This window comes from Ranitomeya variabilis, chromosome 2 (genome assembly GCF_051348905.1).
Source record: "Ranitomeya variabilis isolate aRanVar5 chromosome 2, aRanVar5.hap1, whole genome shotgun sequence".
In the NCBI taxonomy this organism is placed as follows: Eukaryota; Metazoa; Chordata; class Amphibia; order Anura; family Dendrobatidae; genus Ranitomeya; species Ranitomeya variabilis.
The window spans coordinates 383,708,564-383,733,199 of record NC_135233.1 but is presented as its reverse complement, the minus strand read 5'-3'; the positions used below and the strand labels follow the sequence as shown (position 1 = coordinate 383,733,199).

General features: G+C 40.0%; 1 protein-coding gene across 2 annotated transcripts in view; it reads left to right on the top strand.

The window, feature by feature from the left end:
* The window catches only part of LOC143806195 (butyrophilin subfamily 2 member A2-like), a 64,696-nt gene extending 43,690 nt beyond the window's left edge, over nucleotides 1–21,006 (top strand). Inside the window, exons 3-9 of one of the 2 annotated variants that reach the window (XR_013221408.1) lie at nucleotides 17,177–17,452; nucleotides 17,603–17,719; nucleotides 18,232–18,252; nucleotides 18,338–18,358; nucleotides 18,870–18,896; nucleotides 18,989–20,077; nucleotides 20,266–21,006. Coding sequence is in view for 1 of the 2 variants with exons in the window: in XM_077286309.1 (XP_077142424.1) it covers nucleotides 17,177–17,452; nucleotides 17,603–17,719; nucleotides 18,232–18,252; nucleotides 18,338–18,358; nucleotides 18,870–18,896; nucleotides 18,989–19,521 (995 nt within the window). In the remaining variant the exon portion in view is untranslated. Of the gene's footprint in view, nucleotides 1–17,176; nucleotides 17,453–17,602; nucleotides 17,720–18,231; nucleotides 18,253–18,337; nucleotides 18,359–18,869; nucleotides 18,897–18,988 lie in introns of both variants that reach the window. The other variant, XM_077286309.1, reaches the window with a different exon arrangement.
* The last annotated feature ends 3,630 nt before the right edge of the window (nucleotides 21,007–24,636 follow it).

Genomic DNA, 24,636 nt, shown 5'->3' with positions numbered 1-24,636 from the left:
ACATGTGCTCTTCATACCAGTTTACACAAAATCTGAAGCTAATGCACCAAGCTGGCAGACAGCCGCGAGCCACAGTTCATGGGACCGCGAGACACATGTGGCTCCCGAGCTACAAGTTGGGACCCCTGCTCTAGGCAGTGAGGTTTTTGATCATTTTATTTTTGTCCATTGCTTTATTTTCCTATTTAATCTTTTTGGGAGACCCATGACACCTTTCCACTTTAGGCAGCAAAAAGCAACTGCCATTATCTTGCTTTCTATTTCTGTCTTTATGCTGCTCAATGGCAGGACGTTCCATTTTTCTACTGGTCTTCATCCATTTCTTTCAACTCAATGAACTTTTCCAGTGAACCCAGAGATCCTTTACTGGTTAATATAATATTTCTTCACTACCCAGCATCAAGGATAGCAAAAATTTTGTAATCCAAATTTTACACTACATGGGCAACTTTCCATCTGATTTTGCTTTTCAAAAACATTCTGAATTCTTGTGCAGTTCTTCACCTCCACAATCTTCTGATTTCTGTGAAATTATCTTTGTCTTTCAAGATATTTTCAGATAAAATTTTTCAGCTGGAGTGCTCCCGTAGAACTGATGCACTGCTCCATACATGAGGCAGAGCGTATAGGGAATGTAGTTGTCATATTTGTTGACATATATCGTACGTTGGGCGTTCAGGCCCTGGCATGTCAAACTGTGTAAGTTGAAGGCACAGCTCCAGTCTGGCAGCTGATATTCTTGGCACGGTACTTTTCTTGAATGTTTTAGTTTGCTTGTTCCTTGATTCACCTCTACAAGTCACAACGAAGTCAATTGAAAGAACAACAGATTATCCCAAAACAATTATTTTTCATGACGAAATCATGAAGCTCCCATCAAATCCAAATAAGCATGAAATTTAATTCATGAATTTACAAGAAGGTTTTAAGTTGTAAACATCTTTCTGTAGAATCAACATGGAGGGTGTCAATGCTAGGTCATAATGCTGTAGGGTTACCTTAGGACATCCGTCTTGCCAAAATAGAAGCATGGACCCTGGGGTCTCACAAGATCCGTCTGACCCTTGTTTAAAGCTTTTGGTAGAATGACTGACTTCCAAAACAAATAATTTGTCTCGGTGTGCAAAGACTTACCGGCGAGTCTCTTGTACGGACCTTAAATTACAATTTTCACTAGGACCACACAAGTCTAGGCCAAATAACAAGACACATTTTTGGAGCATCAATCTAAACTGTCAGGGTGGACTGACCACACTGGAGAGAGATGATGAGCAATGCCCGCCGAAATTGTTTTAGTTTCATCTTTTTATCGAGATTCTTTGACGACAGCTCTGAAATTACTCAGCTGTGGCTTTATTGCTCCACTTTTAAGGATGACATAAGAAATCGGTGTTCCTGATGGTCTAGGGTGGTTTAGGAAAGAATGATAATTTCCTTGGATGTCTGGATTGGTTATGGGAGTATAGATATTATTCCTGGTGGTGTAGGTTCAGAGGTTAATACATTTTAATCCTGTGTGGCTTAGTGGGATTTAAAGATGACTTGTCATGTGGGAAAAAAACACACAGATATATAAAGGGTTTTTTACTGTTGTAAATGTTACTGTTCTCCTGAATCTGATGATATTTTTCTTCTGTCCCTGAAACTCTCCATTTCTGAGATATTACCCGTTCTTCCATGTATATAAATCTAGTCTTGTTAGACAAATGGGCAAGGTCATCAAGAAGACGCTGACAGAAGAGTTGATGACCACATCCACTTGGCTTAAAAAGTCTTGATTTGTACTTAGGGAAGAAGAGGCCATATCTCAGGAACAGAGAAGAGCAGGAAGGAAAGAAAAACATCGCCAGATTCAGGAGAACAGGTCCTCTTGAAGGATATTTTGTTTATTCTCATGACGGCTTCCACTAGTTTAGGATGGTTTAGAGGTTCATACATTATATCCCTGGTAGTGAGAGGTTAATAATCATCTAGGAAAGAGCTTAGTCATGTAAAGTTGGCATCTACTGGTCTCTTCTGTACTACATGCTCCAGCGCTATCCTTCTTCTTTGACCATATGGACCCCCAGACTGGCTTTTACCCCCTAAGAACCTCCCTGCTTCTAAAACTCGGTGCCCATTCTAGGGCTCACCATACAAACATTCGGTTCACTAAAACCTTCCAAATATTTACAACAAGGTAATCTGCTGCTTCAAAGATCAAAGACGATAACTCCAGCCATGGATCGCTTACTTCTTAAAGCTTTTCCCCTCAGACTGGCACAATTGACTATAGTTGACCCCAATTTCCTAATTACATCTGATTCATTCACAAATGAAGCTGGGATGCGGGATAATGCGCCATGGGTCTCCAGATTGCATTATAGTGGCTCCACAGGTAGGATCAGGGAGACATCCGTTCTGGAGCCCTCGCCCGTAAGGTAAGTGCCCACCGTCAGGAATAGTAGTGTTTTGGACAAAGCGTATTTTCCTTGCGTTCCACATACGCACTTGTCTTTTAGGACTATTTTAGGATTTACTGCATCTAATGACAGTCTATTGAGGCGGGAAAGTTCACAGAGGAGACAAGCATCTCCAATACAGAAATTAACGTGCTGCGGCTCAGAAACCCACGTCGCAGATCATTTTACGCAGCATTAAAAAGGAGCACAGTGAACACAGAATTAATAGAAATCCCATCCACTGTGCTTGTAATGTAGCTGCGCCTAAAACGCTACTATTCCTGATCGTGGGTCCTAAATCTTGAGGTGCTTTTCAGGTCGTCCTGTGGGACATCCATGTAACTGATCATTTAATGACTAAGGAAGAATAATTACACTTGTTGCTAATCGCTCTACCCATTTTCGACTTTTGACCGTTTCTCAGGTCCGTTCTGTCTGATCTCCAGGGATTATTGGCTTCACATGAGCCTGAAAACAGATCTAGTGACCCCAGACACTGGACTTTGGAAATGACCATGATATTATTATCCCATGTTAAGAAAATAACTATAAGTGCCAAGGTGAGAAATAGTCTGCGGGCTCCTCCAAGGCTCCTCCATCACTTGGGAAGACATCGGATTTTGGATTTTCAAAGTTTATTTCTGAAGCAGCAAAATATATATATGACCTTAGAAAATCCATATACCTCGATCTGAATATTTCTTATATATTTCACTATGGGGTATAATACAGGTCCTTCTCAAAAAATTAGCATATAGTGTTAAATTTCATTATTTACCATAATGTAATGATTACAATTAAACTTTCATATATTATAGATTCATTATCCACCAACTGAAATTTGTCAGGTCTTTTATTGTTTTAATACTGATGATTTTGGCATACAACTCCTGATAACCCAAAAAACATGTCTCAATAAATTAGCATATCAAGAAAAGGTTCTCTAAACGACCTATTACCCTAATCTTCTGAATCAACTAATTAACTCTAAACACATGCAAAAGATACCTGAGGCTTTTAAAAACTCCCTGACTGGTTCATTACTCAAAACCCCCATCATGGGTAAGACTAGCGACCTGACAGATGTCAAGAAGGCCATCATTGACACCCTCAAGCAAGAGGGTAAGACCCAGAAAGAAATTTCTCAACAAATAGGCTGTTCCCAGAGTGCTGTATCAAGGCACCTCAATGGTAAGTCTGTTGGAAGGAAACAATGTGGCAGAAAATGCTGTACAACGAGAAGAGGTGACCGGACCCTGAGGAAGATTGTGGAGAAGGACCGATTCCAGACCTTGGGGAACCTGAGGAAGCAGTGGACTGAGTCTGGTGTGGAAACATCCAGAGCCACCGTGCACAGGAAATGGGCTACAGGTGCCGCATTCCCCAGGTAAAGCCACTTTTGAACCATAAACAGCGGCAGAAGTGCCTGACCTGGGCTACAGAGAAGCAGCACTGGACTGTTGCTAAGTTTTGCATGTCATTCGGAAATCAAGGTGCCAGAGTCTGGAGGAAGACTGGGGAGAAGGAAATGCCAAAATGCCTGAAGTCCAGTGTCAAGTACCCACAGTCAGTGATGGTGTGGGGTGCTATGTCAGCTGCTGGTGTTGGTCCACTGTGTTTCATCAAGGGCAGGGTCAATGCAGCTAGCTATCAGGAGATTTTGGAGCACTTCATGCTTCCATCAGCTGAAATGCTTTATGGAGATGAAGATTTCATTTTTCAGCACGACCTGGCACCTGCTCACAGTGCCAAAACCACTGGTAAATGGTTTACTGACCATGGTATTACTGTGCTCAATTGGCCTCCCAACTCTCCTGACCTGAACCCCATAGAGAATCTGTGGGATATTGTGAAGAGAAAGTTGAGAGACGCAAGACCCAACACTCTGGATGAGCTTAAGGCCGCTATTGAAGCATCCTGGGCCTCCATAACATCTCAGCAGTGTCACAGGCTGATTGCCTCCATGCCACGCCGCATTGAAGCAGTCATTTCTGCCAAAGGATTCCCGACCAAGTATTGAGTGCATAACTGAACATTATTATTTGATGTTTTTTTTGTTTGTTATTAAAAAACACTTTTATTTGATTGGACGGGTGAAATATGCTAATTTATTGAGACAGGTTTTTTGGGTTATCAGGAGTTGTATGCCAAAATCATCAGTATTAAAACAATAAAAGACCTGACAAATTTCAGTTGGTGGATAATGAATCTATAATATATGAAAGTTTAATTGAAATCATTACATAATGGTAAATAATGAAATTTAACACTATATGCTAATTTTTTGAGAAGGACCTGTAGACATGAGAAGCCACTGACACCAGCTGAAAATCAGAAATAAATCTTTAATGTCACCCTTCACCTCCTCGCAAGACACGTCATTCATAGAAATGAAGCATGCAGACATGGAAAGGTCACCTCCTCCAAAAACACCTTATAATGTCTTTCATTGGCCAAGTAGATGAATAATGCAGCACTTACCTATTCTTCTCCTCCTTTGGCTCCTCGTATGGGGTCGTTAAAGTGAAACTCTGAGGCAAAAGCTAAAAAATTCAGCTTTTGTCTAGAAATAGGTCTATCGACAAGTCACAAATGCTCAGTTATCTCTTTGCTGCTCAGATAGGTCACTGCTTGTGCAGTGGTCGCGAGATGGCTTGTCGAGCCTCGTGGGAATCTTGGGGGTCTTGGGTTTCTCCTATATTGGGATATGCCTTATCTTACAGGAGTAGATGTTGAATTGGGTGCTGGAGGGCTGCATGGATCTAGGAAATACTGTTGGAATGAGTATAACACCAAAGACTCCGGGAGTCCGGCAAACATGAGCCCAACAAAAAGATGATTTTGTCAGGACAAGATGCAGCCATCAGTGGTCGTACATGGCAGCCATTCCGGAGAATCCTCTGTTCTCTAATGCCAGTCTGTGCTTCCTCTGGGGGATCAAACTCTTGATTATTTGAGCACAGTATGGCACTGTTATTCCGCACTTTATAGTATTGTGCTTTGCACACCCTATAGTACTGTGATTTGGACACTCTATAGTACTGGGATTTGGACACTCTATAGTACTGTGATTTGGACACTCTATAGTACTGTGATTTGGACACTCTATAGTACTGTGATTTGGACACTCTATAGTACTGGGATTTGGACACTCTATAGTACTGTGATTTGGACACTCTATAGTACTGTGATTTGGACACTCTATAGTACTGTGATTTGGACACTCTATATTACTGTGATTTGGACACTCTATAGTACTGTGATTTGGACACTCTATATTACTGTGATTTGGACACTCTATATTACTGTGATTTGGACACTCTATAGTACTGTGATTTGGACCCTCTATAGTACTGTGATTTGGACACTCTATAGTACTGTGATTTGGACACTCTATATTACTGTGATTTGGACACTCTATAGTACTGTGATTTGGACACTCTATAGTACTGTGATTTGGACCCTCTATAGTACTGTGATTTGGACACTCTATAGTACTGTGATTTGGACACTCTATATTACTGTGATTTGGACACTCTATATTACTGTGATTTGGACCCTCTATAGTACTGTGATTTGGACACTCTATAGTACTGTGATTTGGACACTCTATAGTACTGTGATTTGGATACACTATAGTACTGTGATTTGGACACTCTATAGTACTGTGATTTGGATACACTATAGTACTGTGATTTGGACACTCTATAGTACTGTTATTTGGACACTCTATAGTACTGTGATTTGGACACCCTATAGTACTGTGATTTGGACACTCTATAGTACTGTGATTTGGACACTCTATATTACTGTGATTTGGACACTCTATATTACTGTGATTTGGACACTCTATAGTACTGTGATTTGGACACTCTATATTACTGTGATTTGGACACTCTATAGTACTGTGATTTGGACCCTCTATAGTACTGTGATTTGGACACTCTATAGTACTGTGATTTGGACACTCTATATTACTGTGATTTGGACACTCTATAGTACTGTGATTTGGACACTCTATAGTACTGTGATTTGGACAGTCTGTAGTACTGTGATTTGGACAATCTATAGTACTGTGATTTGGACACTATATTACTGTGATTTGGACACTCTATATTACTGTGATTTGGACACTCTATAGTACTGTGATTTGGACACTCTATAGTACTGTGATATGGACACTCTTTAGTACTGTGATTTGGACACTCTATAGTACTGTGATTTGGACACTCTATAGTACTGTGATTTGGACAGTCTGTAGTACTGTGATTTGGACAATCTATAGTACTGTGATTTGGACACTCTATAGTACTGGGATTTGGACACTCTATAGTACTGTGATTTGGACACTCTATAGTACTGTGATTTGGACACTCTATAGTACTGTGATTTGGACACTCTATATTACTGTGATTTGGACACTCTATAGTACTGTGATTTGGACACTCTATAGTACTGTGATTTGGACCCTCTATAGTACTGTGATTTGGACACTCTATAGTACTGTGATTTGGACACTCTATATTACTGTGATTTGGACACTCTATAGTACTGTGATTTGGACACTCTATAGTACTGTGATTTGGACACTCTATAGTACTGTGATTTGGACACTCTATAGTACTGTGATTTGGACAGTCTGTAGTAGTGATTTGGACAATCTATAGTACTGTGATTTGGACACTCTATATTACTGTGATTTGGACACTCTATATTACTGTGATTTGGACACTCTATAGTACTGTGATTTGGACACTCTATAGTACTGTGATTTGGACACTCTTTAGTACTGTGATTTGGACACTCTATAGTACTGTGATTTGGACACTCTATAGTACTGTGATTTGGACAGTCTGTAGTACTGTGATTTGGACAATCTATAGTACTGTGATTTGGACACTCTATAGTACTGTGATTTGGACACCCTATAGTACTGTGATTTGGAAACTCTATAGTACTGTGATTTGGACACCCTATAGTACTGTGATTTGGACACCCTATAGTACTGTGATTTGGACCCTCTATAGTACTGTGATTTGGACCCTCTATAGTACTGTGATTTGGACACCCTATAGTACTGTGATTTGGACCCTCTATAGTACTGTGATTTGGACACCCTATAGTACTGTGATTTGGACACTCTATAGTACTGTGATTTGGACACCCTATAGTACTGTGATTTGGACATTCTATAGTACTGTGATTTGGAAACTCTATAGTACTGTGATTTGGACACCCTATAGTACTGTGATTTGGACACTCTATATTACTGTGATTTGGACACTCTATAGTACTGTGATTTGGACACTCTATAGTACTGTTATTTGGACACCCTATAGTACTGTGATTTGGACCCTCTATAGTACTGTGATTTGGACACTCTATAGTACTGTTATTTGGACACTCTATAGTACTGTGATTTGGACACTCTATAGTACTGTGATTTGGACACTATAGTACTGTGATTTGGACACTCTATAGTACTGTGATTTGGACACCCTATAGTACTGTGATTTGGACACCCTATAGTACTGTGATTTGGACACGCTATAGTACTGGGATTTGGACACTCTATAGTACTGGGATTTGGACACTCTATAGTACTGTGATTTGGACACTCTATAGTACTGTGATTTGGACACTCTATAGTACTGTGATTTGGACACTCTATAGTACTGTGATTTGGACCCTCTATAGTACTGTGATTTGGACACTCTATAGTACTGTGATTTGGACACCCTATAGTACTGTGATTTGGACACCCTATAGTACTGTGATTTGGACCCTCTATAGTACTGTGATTTGGACCCTCTATAGTACTGTGATTTGGACACCCTATAGTACTGTGATTTGGACACTCTATAGTACTGTGATTTGGACACCCTATAGTACTGTGATTTGGAAACTCTATAGTACTGTGATTTGGACACCCTATAGTACTGTGATTTGGACACCCTATAGTACTGTGATTTGGACCCTCTATAGTACTGTGATTTGGACCCTCTATAGTACTGTGATTTGGACACTCTATAGTACTGTGATTTGGACACCCTATAGTACTGTGATTTGGACACTCTATAGTACTGTGATTTGGACACCCTATAGTACTGTGATTTGGACATTCTATAGTACTGTGATTTGGAAACTCTATAGTACTGCGATTTGGACACCCTATAGTACTGTGATTTGGACACTCTATATTACTGTGATTTGGACACTCTATAGCACTGTGATTTGGACACTCTATAGTACTGTTATTTGGACACCTTATAGTACTGTGATTTGGACCCTCTATAGTACTGTGATTTGGACACTCTATAGTACTGTTATTTGGACACTCTATAGTACTGTGATTTGGACACTCTATAGTACTGTGATTTGGAAACTCTATAGTACTGTGATTTGGACACCCTATAGTACTGTCATCTGGACACTCTATAGTACTGTGATTTGGACACCCTATAGTACTGTGATTTGGAAACTCTATAGTACTGTGATTTGGACACCCTATAGTACTGTGATTTGGACACCCTATAGTACTGTGATTTGGACCCTCTATAGTACTGTGATTTGGACCCTCTATAGTACTGTGATTTGGACACCCTATAGTACTGTGATTTGGACACTCTATAGTACTGTGATTTGGACACCCTATAGTACTGTGATTTGGACATTCTATAGTACTGTGATTTGGAAACTATAGTACTGTGATTTGGACACCCTATAGTACTGTGATTTGGACACTCTATATTACTGTGATTTGGACACTCTATAGTACTGTGATTTGGACACTCTATAGTACTGTTATTTGGACACCCTATAGTACTGTGATTTGGACCCTCTATAGTACTGTGATTTGGACACTCTATAGTACTGTTATTTGGACACTCTATAGTACTGTGATTTGGACACTCTATAGTACTGTGATTTGGAAACTCTATAGTACTGTGATTTGGACACCCTATAGTACTGTGATCTGGACACCCTATAGTACTGTGATTTGGACACCCTATAGTACTGTGATTTTCACACTCTATAGTAATGTGATTTGGACACTCTATAGTACTGTGATTTGGACACTCTATAGTACTGTGATTTGGACACTCTATAGTACTGTGATTTGGACACTCTATAGTACTGTGATTTGGACACCCTATAGTACTGTGATTTGGACACTATTACTGTGATTTGGACACTCTATATAGTACTGTGATTTGGACACTCTATAGTACTGTGATTTGAACACTCTATAGTACTGTGATTTGGACACTCTATAGTACTGTGATTTGGACACTCTATAGTACTGTTATTTGGACACTCTATAGTACTGTGATTTGGACACTCTATAGTACTGTTATTTGGACACTCTATATTACTGTGATTTGGACACTGTATTACTGTGATTTGGACACTCTATAGTACTGTGATTTGGACACTCTATAGTACTGTTATTTGGACACTCTATAGTACTGTGATTTGGACACTCTATAGTACTGTGATTTGGATACTCTTTAGTACTGTGATTTGGACATCCTATAGTACTGTGATTTGGACACTCTATAGTACTGTGATTTGGACACTCTATAGTACTGTGATTTGGACACTCTATAGTACTGTGATTTGGACACTATAGTACTGTGATTTGGACACTCTATAGTACTGTGATTTGGACACTCTATAGTACTGTTATTTGGACACTCTATATTACTGTGATTTGGACACTCTGTATTACTGTGATTTGGACACTCTATAGTACTGTGATTTGGACACCCTATAGTACTGTGATTTGGACACTCTTTAGTACTGTGATTTGGACACTCTATAGTACTGTGATTTGGACACTCTATAGTACTGTTATTTGGACACTCTATATTACTGTGATTTGGACACTGTATTACTGTGATTTGGACACTCTATAGTACTGTGATTTGGACACTCTATAGTACTGTGATTTGGACACTCTATAGTACTGTTATTTGGACACTCTATATTACTGTGATTTGGACACCCTGTATTACTGTGATTTGGACACTCTATAGTACTGTGATTTGGACACTCTATAGTACTGTGATTTGGACACTCTATAGTACTGTGATTTGGATACTCTATAGTACTGTGATTTGGACACTCTATAGTACTGTGATTTGGACACTCTATAGTACTGTGATTTGGACACTCTATAGTACTGTGATTTGGAAACTCTATAGTACTGTGATTTGGACACCCTATAGTACTGTGATCTGGACACCCTATAGTACTGTGATTTGGACACCCTATAGTACTGTGATTTTCACACTCTATAGTAATGTGATTTGGACACTCTATAGTACTGTGATTTGGACACTCTATAGTACTGTGATTTGGACACTCTATAGTACTGTGATTTGGACACTCTATAGTACTGTGATTTGGACACTCTATAGTACTGTGATTTGAACACTCTATAGTACTGTGATTTGGACACTCTATAGTACTGTGATTTGGACACTCTATAGTACTGTTATTTGGACACTCTATAGTACTGTGATTTGGACACTCTATAGTACTGTTATTTGGACACTCTATATTACTGTGATTTGGACACTGTATTACTGTGATTTGGACACTCTATAGTACTGTGATTTGGACACTCTATAGTACTGTTATTTGGACACTCTATAGTACTGTGATTTGGACTCTCTATAGTACTGTGATTTGGATACTCTTTAGTACTGTGATTTGGACATCCTATAGTACTGTGATTTGGACACCCTAAAGTAATGTGATTTGGACACTCTATAGTACTGTGATTTGGACACTCTATAGTACTGTGATTTGGACACTCTATAGTACTGTTATTTGGACACTCTATAGTACTGTGATTTGGACACTCTATAGTACTGTTATTTGGACACTCTATATTACTGTGATTTGGACACTGTATTACTGTGATTTGGACACTCTATAGTACTGTGATTTGGACACTCTATAGTACTGTGATTTGGACACTATAGTACTGTGATTTGGACACTGTATAGTACTGTGATTTGGACACTCTATAGTACTGTTATTTGGACACTCTGTATTACTGTGATTTGGACACTCTATAGTACTGTGATTTGGACACCCTATAGTACTGTGATTTGGACACTCTTTAGTACTGTGATTTGGACACTCTATAGTACTGTGATTTGGACACTCTATAGTACTGTGATTTGGACACTCTTTAGTACTGTGATTTGGACACTCTATAGTACTGTGATTTGGACACCCTATAGTACTGTGATTTGGACACCCTATAGTACTGTGATTTGGACACTCTATAGTACTGTGATTTGGATACTCTATAGTACTGTGATTTGGACACTCTATAGTACTGTGATTTGGATACTCTTTAGTACTGTGATTTGGACACCCTATAGTACTGTGATTTGGACACCCTATAGTACTGTGATTTGGACACCCTAAAGTAATGTGATTTGGACACTCTATAGTACTGTGATTTGGACACTCTATAGTACTGTGATTTGGACACTCTATAGTACTGTGATTTGGACACTCTATAGTACTGTGATTTGGACACTATAGTACTGTGATTTGGACATGCTATAGTACTGTGATTTGGACACTCTATAGTACTGTGATTTGGACACCCTATAGTACTGTGATTTGGACACTCTATAGTACTGTGATTTGGACACTCTATAGTACTGTGATTTGGACACCCTATAGTACTGTGATTTGGACACTATAGTACTGTGATTTGGACATGCTATAGTACTGTGATTTGGACACCCTATAGTACTGTGATTTGGACACTCTATAGTACTGTGATTTGGACACTCTATAGTACTGTGATTTGCACACTCTATAGTACTGTGATTTGGACACTCTATAGTACTGTGATTTGGAAACTCTATAGTACTGTGATTTGGACACCCTATAGTACTGTGATTTGGACACTCTATAGTACTGTGATTTGGACACCCTATAGTACTGTGATTTGGACACCCTATAGTACTGTGATTTGGACATTCTATAGTACTGTGATTTGGACACTCTATAGTACTGTGATTTGGAAACTCTATAGTACTGTGATTTGGACACCCTATAGTACTGTGATTTGGACATTCTATAGTACTGTGATTTGGAAACTCTATAGTACTGTGATTTGGACACCCTATAGTACTGTGATTTGGACACCCTATAGTACTGTGATTTGGACCCTCTATAGTACTGTGATTTGGACACTCTATAGTACTGTGATTTGGACACTCTATAGTACTGTGATTTGGACACTCTATAGTACTGTGATTTGGACACCCTATAGTACTGTGATTTGGACACTCTATATTACTGTGATTTGGACACTCTATAGTACTGTGATTTTCACACTCTATAGTAATGTGATTTGGACACTCTATAGTACTGTGATTTGGACACTCTATAGTACTGTGATTTGGACACTCTATAGTACTGTGATTTCGACACTCTATATTACTGTGATTTGGACACTCTATAGTACTGTGATTTGGACACTCTATAGTACTGTGATTTGGACACTCTATAGTACTGTGATTTGGACACTCTATATTACTGTGATTTGGACACTCTATAGTACTGTGATTTGGACACTCTATAGTACTGTTATTTGGACACTCTATATTACTGTGATTTGGACACTGTATTACTGTGATTTGGACACTCTATAGTACTGTGATTTGGACACTCTATAGTACTGTGATTTGGACACTCTATAGTACTGTGATTTGGACACTATTACTGTGATTTGGACACTCTATATAGTACTGTGATTTGGACACTCTATAGTACTGTTATTTGGACACTCTATAGTACTGTGATTTGGATACTCTATAGTACTGTGATTTGGACACTCTATAGTACTGTGATTTGGATACTCTTTAGTACTGTGATTTGGACACTCTATAGTACTGTGATTTGGACACTCTATAGTACTGTGATTTGGACACTCTATAGTACTGTGATTTGGACACTCTATAGTACTGGGATTTGGAAAGTCTATAGTACTGTGAGTTGGACACTCTATAGTACTGTGATTTGGACACCCTATAGTACTGTGGTTTGGACACTCTATAGTACTGTGATTTGGACACTCTATAGTACTGTGATTTGGACACTCTATATTACTGTGATTTGGACACTCTATATTACTGTGATTTGGACACTATAGTACTGTGATTTGGACACTCTATAGTACTGTGATTTGGACACTCTATAGTACTGTGATTTGGACACTCTATAGTACTGTGATTTGGACACTCTATAGTACTGTTATTTGGACCCTCTATATTACTGTGATTTGGACACTCTATGTTACTGTGATTTGGACACTCTATAGTACTGTGATTTGGACACCCTATAGTACTGTGATTTGGACACCCTATAGTACTGTGATTTGGACACTCTATAGTACTGGGATTTGGAAAGTCTATAGTACTGTGAGTTGGACACTTTATAGTACTGTGATTTGGACCCTCTATAGTACTGTGATTTGGACACTCTATAGTACTGTGATTTGGACACCCTATAGTACTGTGATTTGGACACTCTATAGTACTGGGATTTGGACACTCTATAGTACTGTGATTTGGACACTCTATAGTACTGTGATTTGGACACCCTATAGTACTGTGATTTGGAAAGTCTATAGTACTGTGAGTTGGACACTCTATAGTACTGTGATTTGGACCCTCTATAGTACTGTGATTTGGACACTCTATAGTACTGTGACTTGGACACTATAGTACTGTGATTTGGACACTCTATAGTACTGTGATTTGGACACCCTATAGTACTGTGATTTGGACACCCTATAGTACTGTGATTTGGACACGCTATAGTACTGGGATTTGGACACTCTATAGTACTGGGATTTGGACACTCTATAGTACTGGGATTTGGACACCCTATAGTACTGTGATTTGGACACCCTATAGTACTGTGATTTGGACACGCTATAGTACTGGGATTTGGACACTCTATAGTACTGGGATTTGGACACTCTATAGTACTGTGATTTGGACACTCTATAGTACTGTTATTTGGACCCTTTATAGTACTGTGATTTGGACACTCTGTAGTACTGTGATTTGGACACCCTTTACTACTGTGATTTGGACACTTTATAGTACTGTGATTTGGACACTCTATAGTACTGTGATTTGGACACTCTATAGTACTGTGATTTGGACACTCTATAGTACTGTGATTTGGACACTCTATAGTACTGTGATTTGGACACTCTATAGTACTGTGATTTGGACAGTCTGTAGTACTGTGATTTGGACACTGTATGGCACTGTTATTTTGCACTTTATTTAATCTAATTTGGATGCTGCATGACACTGTTAATAAGCATTTTATAGTATTTTAAAGTGCTATATGGCGCTGTAATTAGGGCATTCTATTGTAGTGTGATTTGGACACTGAATGGCATTAATATTTGGGCACACTATATTACTATGATTTGGACGTTGTATGGCATTGTCATTTGCACTCTATATTATCTCATTTGTATGCTGTGAAAATGTATGGGGCACTGTTATTGTTACAGTGTATAGCACAGTATGCAGTAATACTGTATGGCACTGTTATTGAGCATTTTATAGTCCTGTTACTTGGACACTGTATGGTACTATAATTTGGGCATGGTACAATACTGTTACTTGGACACTGTAGGGTACTATTATTTGGCAAATAGATAAATGGCTGCACTCAATTTTACTGTGCTAAAGCAAGGAAATGTGCGATACATGAAATGTGAATAGCATACTGGCTTGTGAAATCTATTAAAAAACACATGAGATTACCTTGACGTTTGGTGGATGGGCTCACAATTTTTGGCCAACTCTTGTGCTAAGCATCTCATGTGTTTTTTCATTCGTTCTGACTTGAACGCCCCGCCCTTCACCATGCTGTGATTTTAATTACATCCAAACACAGTTGGTTCCGACCTTCCTATAAATGCAGGCTTTACCATGTTATTAGCCATAGGTAAGTGTTCACACTAGGCAGACAGGTCAGGTACCCATCCGATCTGAGATTACCTTGACGTTTGGTGGATGGGCTCATAATTTTTGGCCAAATCTTGTGCTAAGCATCTCATGTGTTTTTTCATAGATTTCACAAGCCATTATGCTATTCACATTTCATGTATCACACATTTCCTTGCTTTAGCACAGTAAAATCTATTTGCTATATGTATTTTTTGTTTATGCACCAGTTCAGACTAGATTGCTGTTCAGTCAGTTTTCCTATATTTACTGGGTACTATTATTTGGGCATGGTACAATGATGTTACTTGGACACTGTAGGGTACTATTATTTGGGCATGGTACAATACTGTTACTTGGACACTGTAGGGTACTATTATTTGGGCATGGTACAATACTGTTACTTGGACACTGTATGGTACTATTATTTGGGCATGGTACAGTACTGTTACTTGGACACTGTATGGTACTATTATTTGTGCATGGTACAATGCTGTTACTTGGACACTGTATGGTGCTATTATTTGGGCATGGTACAGTACTGTTACTTGGACACTGTAGGGTACTATTATTTGGGCATGGTAAATGCTGTTACTTGGACACTGTAGGGTACTATTATTTGGGCATGGTACAATACTGTTACTTGGACACTGTAGGGTACTATTATTTGGGCATGGTACAATACTGTTGCTTGGACACTGTAGGGTGCTATTATTTGGGCATGGTACAGTACTGTTACTTGGACACTGTAGGGTACTATTATTTGGGCATGGTACAGTACTGTTACTTGGACACTGTAGGGTGCTATTATTTGGGCATGGTACAATACTGTTACTTGGACACTGTAGGGTACTATTATTTGGTCATGGTACAGTACTGTTACTTGGACACTGTAGGGTACTATTATTTGGGCATGGTACAGTACTGTTGCTTGGACACTGTAGGGTACTATTATTTGGGCATGGTACAATGCTGTTACTTGGACACTGTAGGGTACTATTATGTGGGCATGGTACAATGCTGTTACTTGGACACTGTAAGGGTACTATTATTTGGGCATGGTACAATGCTGTTACTTGGACACTGTAGGGTACTATTATTTGGGCATGGTACAGTACTGTTACTTGGACACTGTAGGGTACTATTATTTGGGCATGGTACAATACTGTTACTTGGACACTGTAGGGTACTATTATTTGGGTTGTTACTGTACTGTTACAGTACTGTTATTATTGTTATTATAACAATATTGTTATTATTACTGTTATTACTGTTATTATGCTATTATTTGGGCATGGTACAAAACTGTTACTTGGACACTGTATGGTATTATTATTTGGGCATGGTACAGTACTGTTACTTGGACACTGTATGGTGCTATTATTGGCAAGGCAATATTGTCTTGCGCTGGCATGTACTCCGGAGGACAGAGAATGAACTTCAATCCAATATTGCGGCCAGCATGCAGCCAGCGGGTAAGGAAAGGGTGAATCAAACACCCAAAAACCCCGCCCATATGACCCAAAACTGGTCCCGCCAAATTCAGGTGACAGGTTCCCTTTAAAAATATGCATCAAAAAGTGAGCGCTCACATATCAACGTTTTAACTGTGGGTCATTGTGAGGAGCCCGGCTTTGTACATGTATGATGATGTCCAGTAATGACACTTCTTGTTATCTTACACTTCTTGGATCTTAGGTTTTTACGTTGCTTGTTTTGCAGGTATAGGCTCCGTCCCTGTCTTGGGTTTTTTTCTTCAAGATGATGCCATTGGTATCTCTTTCGTTACGTCAGACTGGTTCCCAAGTCCAGAAATGCACTGGGAGGTGGACGGTGGCCCAGCAGCTATAGATCGGGATCACATTCACAACCAGAGCAATGGTCTGTTCCAACTAGAGAGCAGAATTTTGCTCAAAAGCCCCAGTGATGGACATGTGTACGGCGCAGTGAGGCATCCAGTGACCGGCAAGGAGGTTGAACTTTATATGGAGGTTGCAGGTACTGTATGTCCCATGTTACTGGGTCACTTCCCCACCATGGCTGTTGTCAACATTCAAAATGTTGGTCTTTGTTACCCTTGTGCCTGTTACTTGTCTTGCACCCATTGTAAATCCTTGTACATCAGTGACGTTTTCTTTGTCTCCTTAGAGGACATGTTTCCACGTCTGTCGTCATGGGCCTACGCCTTCATCTTCACCTTTGTGATACTGTTGGCTGGAGCCATACTTGGTATTATGTACATTCGGAACCAACACAGACAGAAAGGTGGGAATTATAGGAGCTCTGTAGTGTAAATAACTAATTTTCAAGTGCCCTAGTAGATCATTATAAGTTTAAATGAAGAAGAGGTCATCTGGTCAGGATCCTCCTCTATTAAATAAATTGGAAAGAAGGTACCAAGAGTGTCTTTGACTCTGGAGGACCCAGTACGTCCATACATCACATGGACATCTCACTGATTGTAACGGGCCGCATGTAATTCCTCTTTTCACCTATAGTGTCACTGTAGGGAAATATTACACTTGATTGCAGGTTCCTCTGTGGATTATAACTGATCGCTAATGGTCACAGCGATATTCTAGATGGACCCTCCTAGCAAAAGGAATTGTCTGAAGTAGACAACCGCTTTGTGTAAGGTGGAATTTACAAGAGCAATAGGAATATGACTGTTGGTCCAATCTTATAGCCATCATTGTTGGATTCTTTTTTCTGTAACAACATGGAAATGTTTTCAATTGAGTGATGGAATTTAATCTTGTTTTTTTTCTTGGTTTTAGTGGAGCTCAAAAGGACTAAAGGTGAGTTTGACCCAGTATGTGATCATACCATTCAAACCAGTATAGTATATTGGGTCTTATATTTATTTTTTTTCTGTTTTCACAGATGCCCTTTCTTCTGAAGTAGGTATGTCTCACATTAGAAGCTGATAGTTTTAAAAATGTAAAAAAAATTGTACATCAAAATGATAAGATTCTAGCCAATTATCTTCTCTCCGATGTGATGAAATTCAGAAATAAAAGTGCCACCTAAAAATGAGGAAAAAAAAATTAACTTCACTGGTCCTACATTCAGTTTGGTCCTCTGGTGGCAGCCGGACCAGAGCAGAGTTCGCTTCTAAGTCAACAATTCTTGGCACCTCTGCCACTTACATTAGCTCCTACAATATTATGATGAGCGTTGTGTCGCGATGCCATGACATGCATTATTCCATGACACCATGACGTTTGTGAGAGCCTAGCAGAGGATCCTAAGGCTCCAGACTCTGAATTGCTGGCTCAGAAGTGAACATTGCCTTGTTTATGTTTCTACGAAGAACCAAATTTGATGTGACATCATGACAAAGTGGTGTTTTGTTATATTCAATAAGAACAGTTTTATGACCTGTAAAGTTTATACATTTTTTTTTTTACTTTAGCTTGGAGGAAAGCTGTGATGACTCCAGGTAAGTGGCCATATTGACCTCCAGTCTTCTGCTCATCTTCCATCACCATTACTTTTATTTTACTCCAGCTTAACTGTGCCTTTTTCTTTCAGAATACATCACATTACGTCCAGAGACAGCCCACCCGGAGCTATCTGTTGCTCCCAATCTCGTAACGTTGATGAATAAACCACCAGTAGACCAACCTCCTCCAAGCAATTCTCGTTTTGAAACTGAGCGTTGCTGCCTTGGTCTTCCTGTCTTTTCCACTGGCTGCTATTACTGGGAGGTTGAGTTAGGGAATTGTCTGGAGTGGGCTGTTGGAGTGGCCTCCAATGAGGTAAAGAGAAGTGGACATGCATACATGTTTCGTCCAGAGGAACATATTTGGTGTGTTTCCCGTTTCATAGATGACTTTAAAGCCCTAGACACTCCAGAAGCTACTTTGCCAGTGAGGGGACAGATTGAGCGAGTTGGGGTCTACCTAAATCTCTCAGGGCCTCGACAAATTACTTTCTATGATCCTATAAGTTGGGATTCCCTCTATACATTCAATGATGTTGGACATATTGGAGTAAGTGTCCTACCTTTTTTTTGGTTGGGCAAAAATGGAGATACGGTGAGGTTAATTGGTAGAGGCCAATAATAAATCCAAAAAGAGAATAAAGGAAAACTCACATCTACAGCTCAACTGGAAGGGTCATGGTAATGAAAACCATGAGCGCAAGAGGCTGAGTTCTTCCTTCTGGAGGACAGTTAATTCAATGCCCCTTTCCATGGGGCATTGTCTCTATAAACCAGCTGGGTCTCCTAAATCAGCAACCCTTTATTATTATTTGTTATTATTATACATTTTTATAGCGCCATTTATTTCATGGCGCTTTACATGTGAAAAGGGGGCAAATATAGACAATACAAATAAACATGAGCAGAAAAACAAGGCATACAGGTACATAAAGAGGGAGGACCCTGTACACGAGGGCTCACAGTCTGCAGGGGATGGCTGAGGATACACTAGGAGAGGGTAGAGCTGGTTGTGCGGCGATTCAGTAGGTTAAGGATCACTGCAGGCTGTAGGCTTGTCGGAAGAGGTAGGTCTTCAGGTTCTTTTTGAAGGTTTCTATGGTAGACGAGAGTCTGATGTGTTGTGGTAGAGAGTTCCAGAGTAGGGGGGAAGCACGGGAGAAGTCTTGGATGCAGTTGTGGGAAGAAGAGATGAGAGGGGAGTAGAGGAGGAGATCTTGAGAGGATCAGAGGTTGAGTGTAGGTAGGTACCAGGAGACCATGTCAGAGATGTATGGAGGAGACAGATTGTGGACGGCTTTGTAACTTTGAACCCTTATCAACGCATCCCATCCTGCCAACCATTACCCCACTCTGCACTGATGAGGAGAACAAGAAACCCCAAATCAGCATCAACTTAACTTATAGAGTAGCTTCCTCAAATTCCTCCAATAGGTGGCACAAGGTAAACTCTTTTCTTTCTTTGGGTGGAGAACTCATTTGCATACATTTTCCCATGGAGCATTGCCTGTAAGTCTCTAACCACCAGGGTCTCCTCAATGACAATTCCTACTCCACAGAACAATGTAAACTGTCCATGTGGTAGCATGAAAATGATGGAACATGGTGGAAAAAAGAAACACACAAATATCTTCTAAGTCCCAAAAGACAGTTTTATTGAGCAAATTACGCCAAAATTCAGATGCATTCAGTTTAATAATTATGCCCTTAATGTATATACTTCTGTATCAGTTCAGGGCGTTAGGACTTTTGCAGGAAGAAACAATTTTTTTGATCAAGTATTTCAGCAATCTAGCACTAGGCAAAGTCCTGGCTGATGGCGAACAATCTCACCAGATTCCTACTGAAAAATGTCCATATGTTTTAAAGGGAATGTGTTATATGTATATTTTTGTACTAATTAAAACTATATAATGTTTCGTATTATTTTCTTCGAATCCATTTTTCATTACATGACTGTATACTTTTATATTCTAGCTTCTTTATGTGATTATGGAGGCGGCCATTGCTCCTCAGCCGCTTCTCTTCTCAGCTCAGAAATTTGTTTTACAGCAGCCACATGAAAATAAGAAAATGATGTAAAAGACTCTTTGACTTCTATGAGAGATTGCAGTGGGCATGCTCTGTGACATGTGCAGAGGACACTGTTCCGGGAGGTGGAGGAGAACAGTAAATTCAATGGTTTCCAAATGGGAGGCCTACAATGTGGACCCTTTTTATATTAGCTTTATCTGAGAGGCAGCATTGGTGGACGTGACCTGCCATATAGGCAAGCTTTCCCTGGGTGATATCACCTGATTGACAGGGGATACAGAAGTGGTGCATCTAGATATGCAGTCTTCTATATCCAAAGCTATTACAAGGCCGTAAGCTCCACATACAGGTCAATAGAGCCTGAAGCAAGAGATGGACAAAGTGTATCCATGCAGCACATCCTCTCCCATTCCTTATGGACTCGTGAATACAGTATCTTGTTATTCCGAGGATTAAAGGGAACCTGTCACCAGGTTTGGCTGATATGAAGATGTGACCATCACCTTTCAGAGCTGATATACTATTAAAAGCATACCTGTCATTTCAGGTGACTGTTCATGAAATGGCATGTGTGTGCATGAGGAAATAACACTATTTCTGACTTGTTTTCTTCATATTTCACCCATTTTCCTCTCTGCAGGCTCTTTCTCTAATTTTCAATTGTCTCTGAGCTAGTGAGCGTACACTAGTTGCTACTATGTCTCCCATACACAGACATGATGGATTCCTGCTCTCCTGTCTATAAGTAGCACATGTCTAGAAACCGCAGCATCACTTAGGACATAATACAGCATAATTGAGCAGTGTAGCTGTAAATTCAGCGCTTATATGAGATAAAACACTTTTATAGGAAAATATATTTCTGTCTCACTTTCTGTTACTCACTCCTTTTCCTTTTCCCTTCTCCACTGACTTAAATGGGTAGTTGTAATCTTATCCCTCAGTGGTGTGGCAGTTCATTTTGATCTTGAGCAATATGGATTTTAGCAGTTTTACAGAGTAAATGATGAGAAGAAGTCACTCATAAGTGGATAATGAAGCATATTTCTCTAATGAGATATATTACACAGTTTTTCATATTTGCATATACTATTGATTTATGCAAAGTTTATGGAAACAACAGCGAGCCTTTAATGACTACTAGAGAGATCTTTATCACTATCTATGGGAAGTACTTAAAGGGAACCTGTCACCCCCAAAATGGAAGTTGAGCTAAGCCCACCAGCATCAGGGGCTTATCTACAGCATTCTGGAATGCTGTAGATAAGCCCCCGATGTAACCTGAAAGATAAGAAAAAGAGGTTAGATTATACTCACCCAGGGGCGTTCCCGCTGTGGTCCGGTCCGATGGGTGTTGTGGTCCGGTCTGGGGTCTCCCATCTTCATAGGATGATGTCCTCTTCTTGTCTTCACGCTGTGGGTCCGGCGCAGGCGTACTTTGTCTGCCCTATTGAGGGCAGCGCAAAGTACTGCAGTGCGCAGGCGTCGGGCCTCTCTGACCTTTCCCGGAGCTTGCACCCTGCAGTACTTTGCCCCGGACCGGACCGTGACGCCCATCGGACCGGACCGCAGTGGGAAAGCCCCTGGTTGAGTATAATCTAACCTCTTTTTCTCATCTTTCAGGTTACATCGGGGGGCTTATCTACAGCATTCCAGAATGCTGTAGATAAGCCCCTGATGCTGGTGGGCTTAGCTCAACTTCCATTTTGGGGGTGACAGGTTCCCTTTAAACTTCTGAGCCACATACTAAAATCTAAGGGTCATCCCTCAACCCAGTGCTGCATCTTACACCCTTGGGCAGCAGATCACTAGATTTCCAGACAAACATGTAGCTGATTCAGGAAGAGCCAGTCTTGAGACAAGGATGTGATTTATAATCATCTATTAGAACAAAAGCTACAGTTTGCATATATTTGCATATTAGTGCACTGAAACTGGCCAGCATGAGCACAGTGTTCAGATCCTGCTTATATTAGTACTATTGTGCTTCCTGCTAAATGTTGCTGACATTTTAACAGCTTCATATATTTGGTGTGATTGCTTCTAGACCAGAATAACCATTTGGACAATAGGCAAGAACCTGAGGTGGCACCAATAGTAACTGGGAGCCCATTGTTCTTTAGCTATTTATAGCCATTTTTGCAGTGGTATACTAACAATACATGATCATGATATATCCTCAGGACCACACCGATTATAGATTAGGGGTACTACACTGCTCATTTAATTCCACAGTACCTAAAGCACTCTAAATGCCCCCCTGAGGAATGAGTTAATGATTTTGTAATGGATTCCCATTGCCAATATCAAATTAATGAATCTGCAACAGCAGAAGCAAGCGCAGTAATTGGAAGAACCAATGTACCAATGTGAACAATGAACATTGAGCTGTTCACTAGTGGTACCGCCATGGGTCCCAAAACCTGGCCATTAATGTTTAAGTCCTAGAGAAGCTTTTTCATAGTCTTGCTAAGATGATGACAGGGTATTTAGATCAAGGGCTAAGGCAGTGAAGTAAGCTTTTGCCCCAATAAAGGAAAGCCTAGCAGTAGCTGTGCAAATTGGAGAACTGGTTCCTCACTTTTAGGAATCTTCCACTGTGGATTATAGATAAGTTTTAATCTTTTAATGGATCAAACAGTACGAAAAATGGAGCTAGCAGACCTACCACCACAAAGAATCATATGAGACCTGCCATCTAATGGGTTGGTTTCATGGTAGACACTGTAGACTGCTAAATACCTGTCACCATGCAAGCAGAAACATGTAGGTGGATAAAGCAATGACATCACTGATGCCAGGTGTGTGCATAGGTTATGTAAGTTGCATCTCATGTTTATTGTGTATCTGTGTGAAGAGTTGTGCTGCGATGGATGAGCAGTATACTTTACAAGATGGAAGATTACTCTGCAGGATGACTGTGCTTTCTTGGGTTAGAAGCTTCCAGCTAAGGAAAGTGGAACATAATACAGAAACATAAGAGCCTAGTTCAAACAGTAGCACTGTCACCACCACATATATGTCAATGCCTAGAAAAGGCGCCGTACGTCATGACTCCTGTCAGCAGTTTTATCACAGATCAAGGATATTTTCTCTTTTGTTGCTCGGTGACTGTTTCACTAAATCAGGAAAGTTTATAGACTGCAGTAAAGGCACAGGATGTCACTGTTTACTGCTCATCACGTCTTTACAAACTTTCTAATTCACTTTGTGATTCAAACTCCCATTATTTCTTCCGACTGCAAGTGCACTAAAAATGATGAAAACTTGTCCTGATCGTATACTTCCCACAGCTGAGGGTTTGTTCCAACTGTTTCCACGTCAAACAATCCCCTGTAAGCTAAACAACACAGCAACACAAATGTATCTTCTATGTAAGTAATCAGTTGGAGTGTATCAGTGCAAGTAAAGAGAATAGTTCGCAAAGGATTGTCTAGACTAGATACAATTGTAGAAAACCTCCAGTAGAGAAAAGTTTTACCAGATCAGCAGACAATATTGTGTAGGACCTTATGGCACCGAAGCTGCTCTGACTCATTAAGATCTGAACTTCACAAGATCTCTGTAGGTGTCCTGTGGTATCTGAACCAAGACCTGAATAGCAGATTCTACATGTCCTGTAATATTTCAAGTAGATCTGGCTGAATTCAGAGCACATCCCACAAATAACTTATTACACCTGCCGTATACTGCGAACACCGCA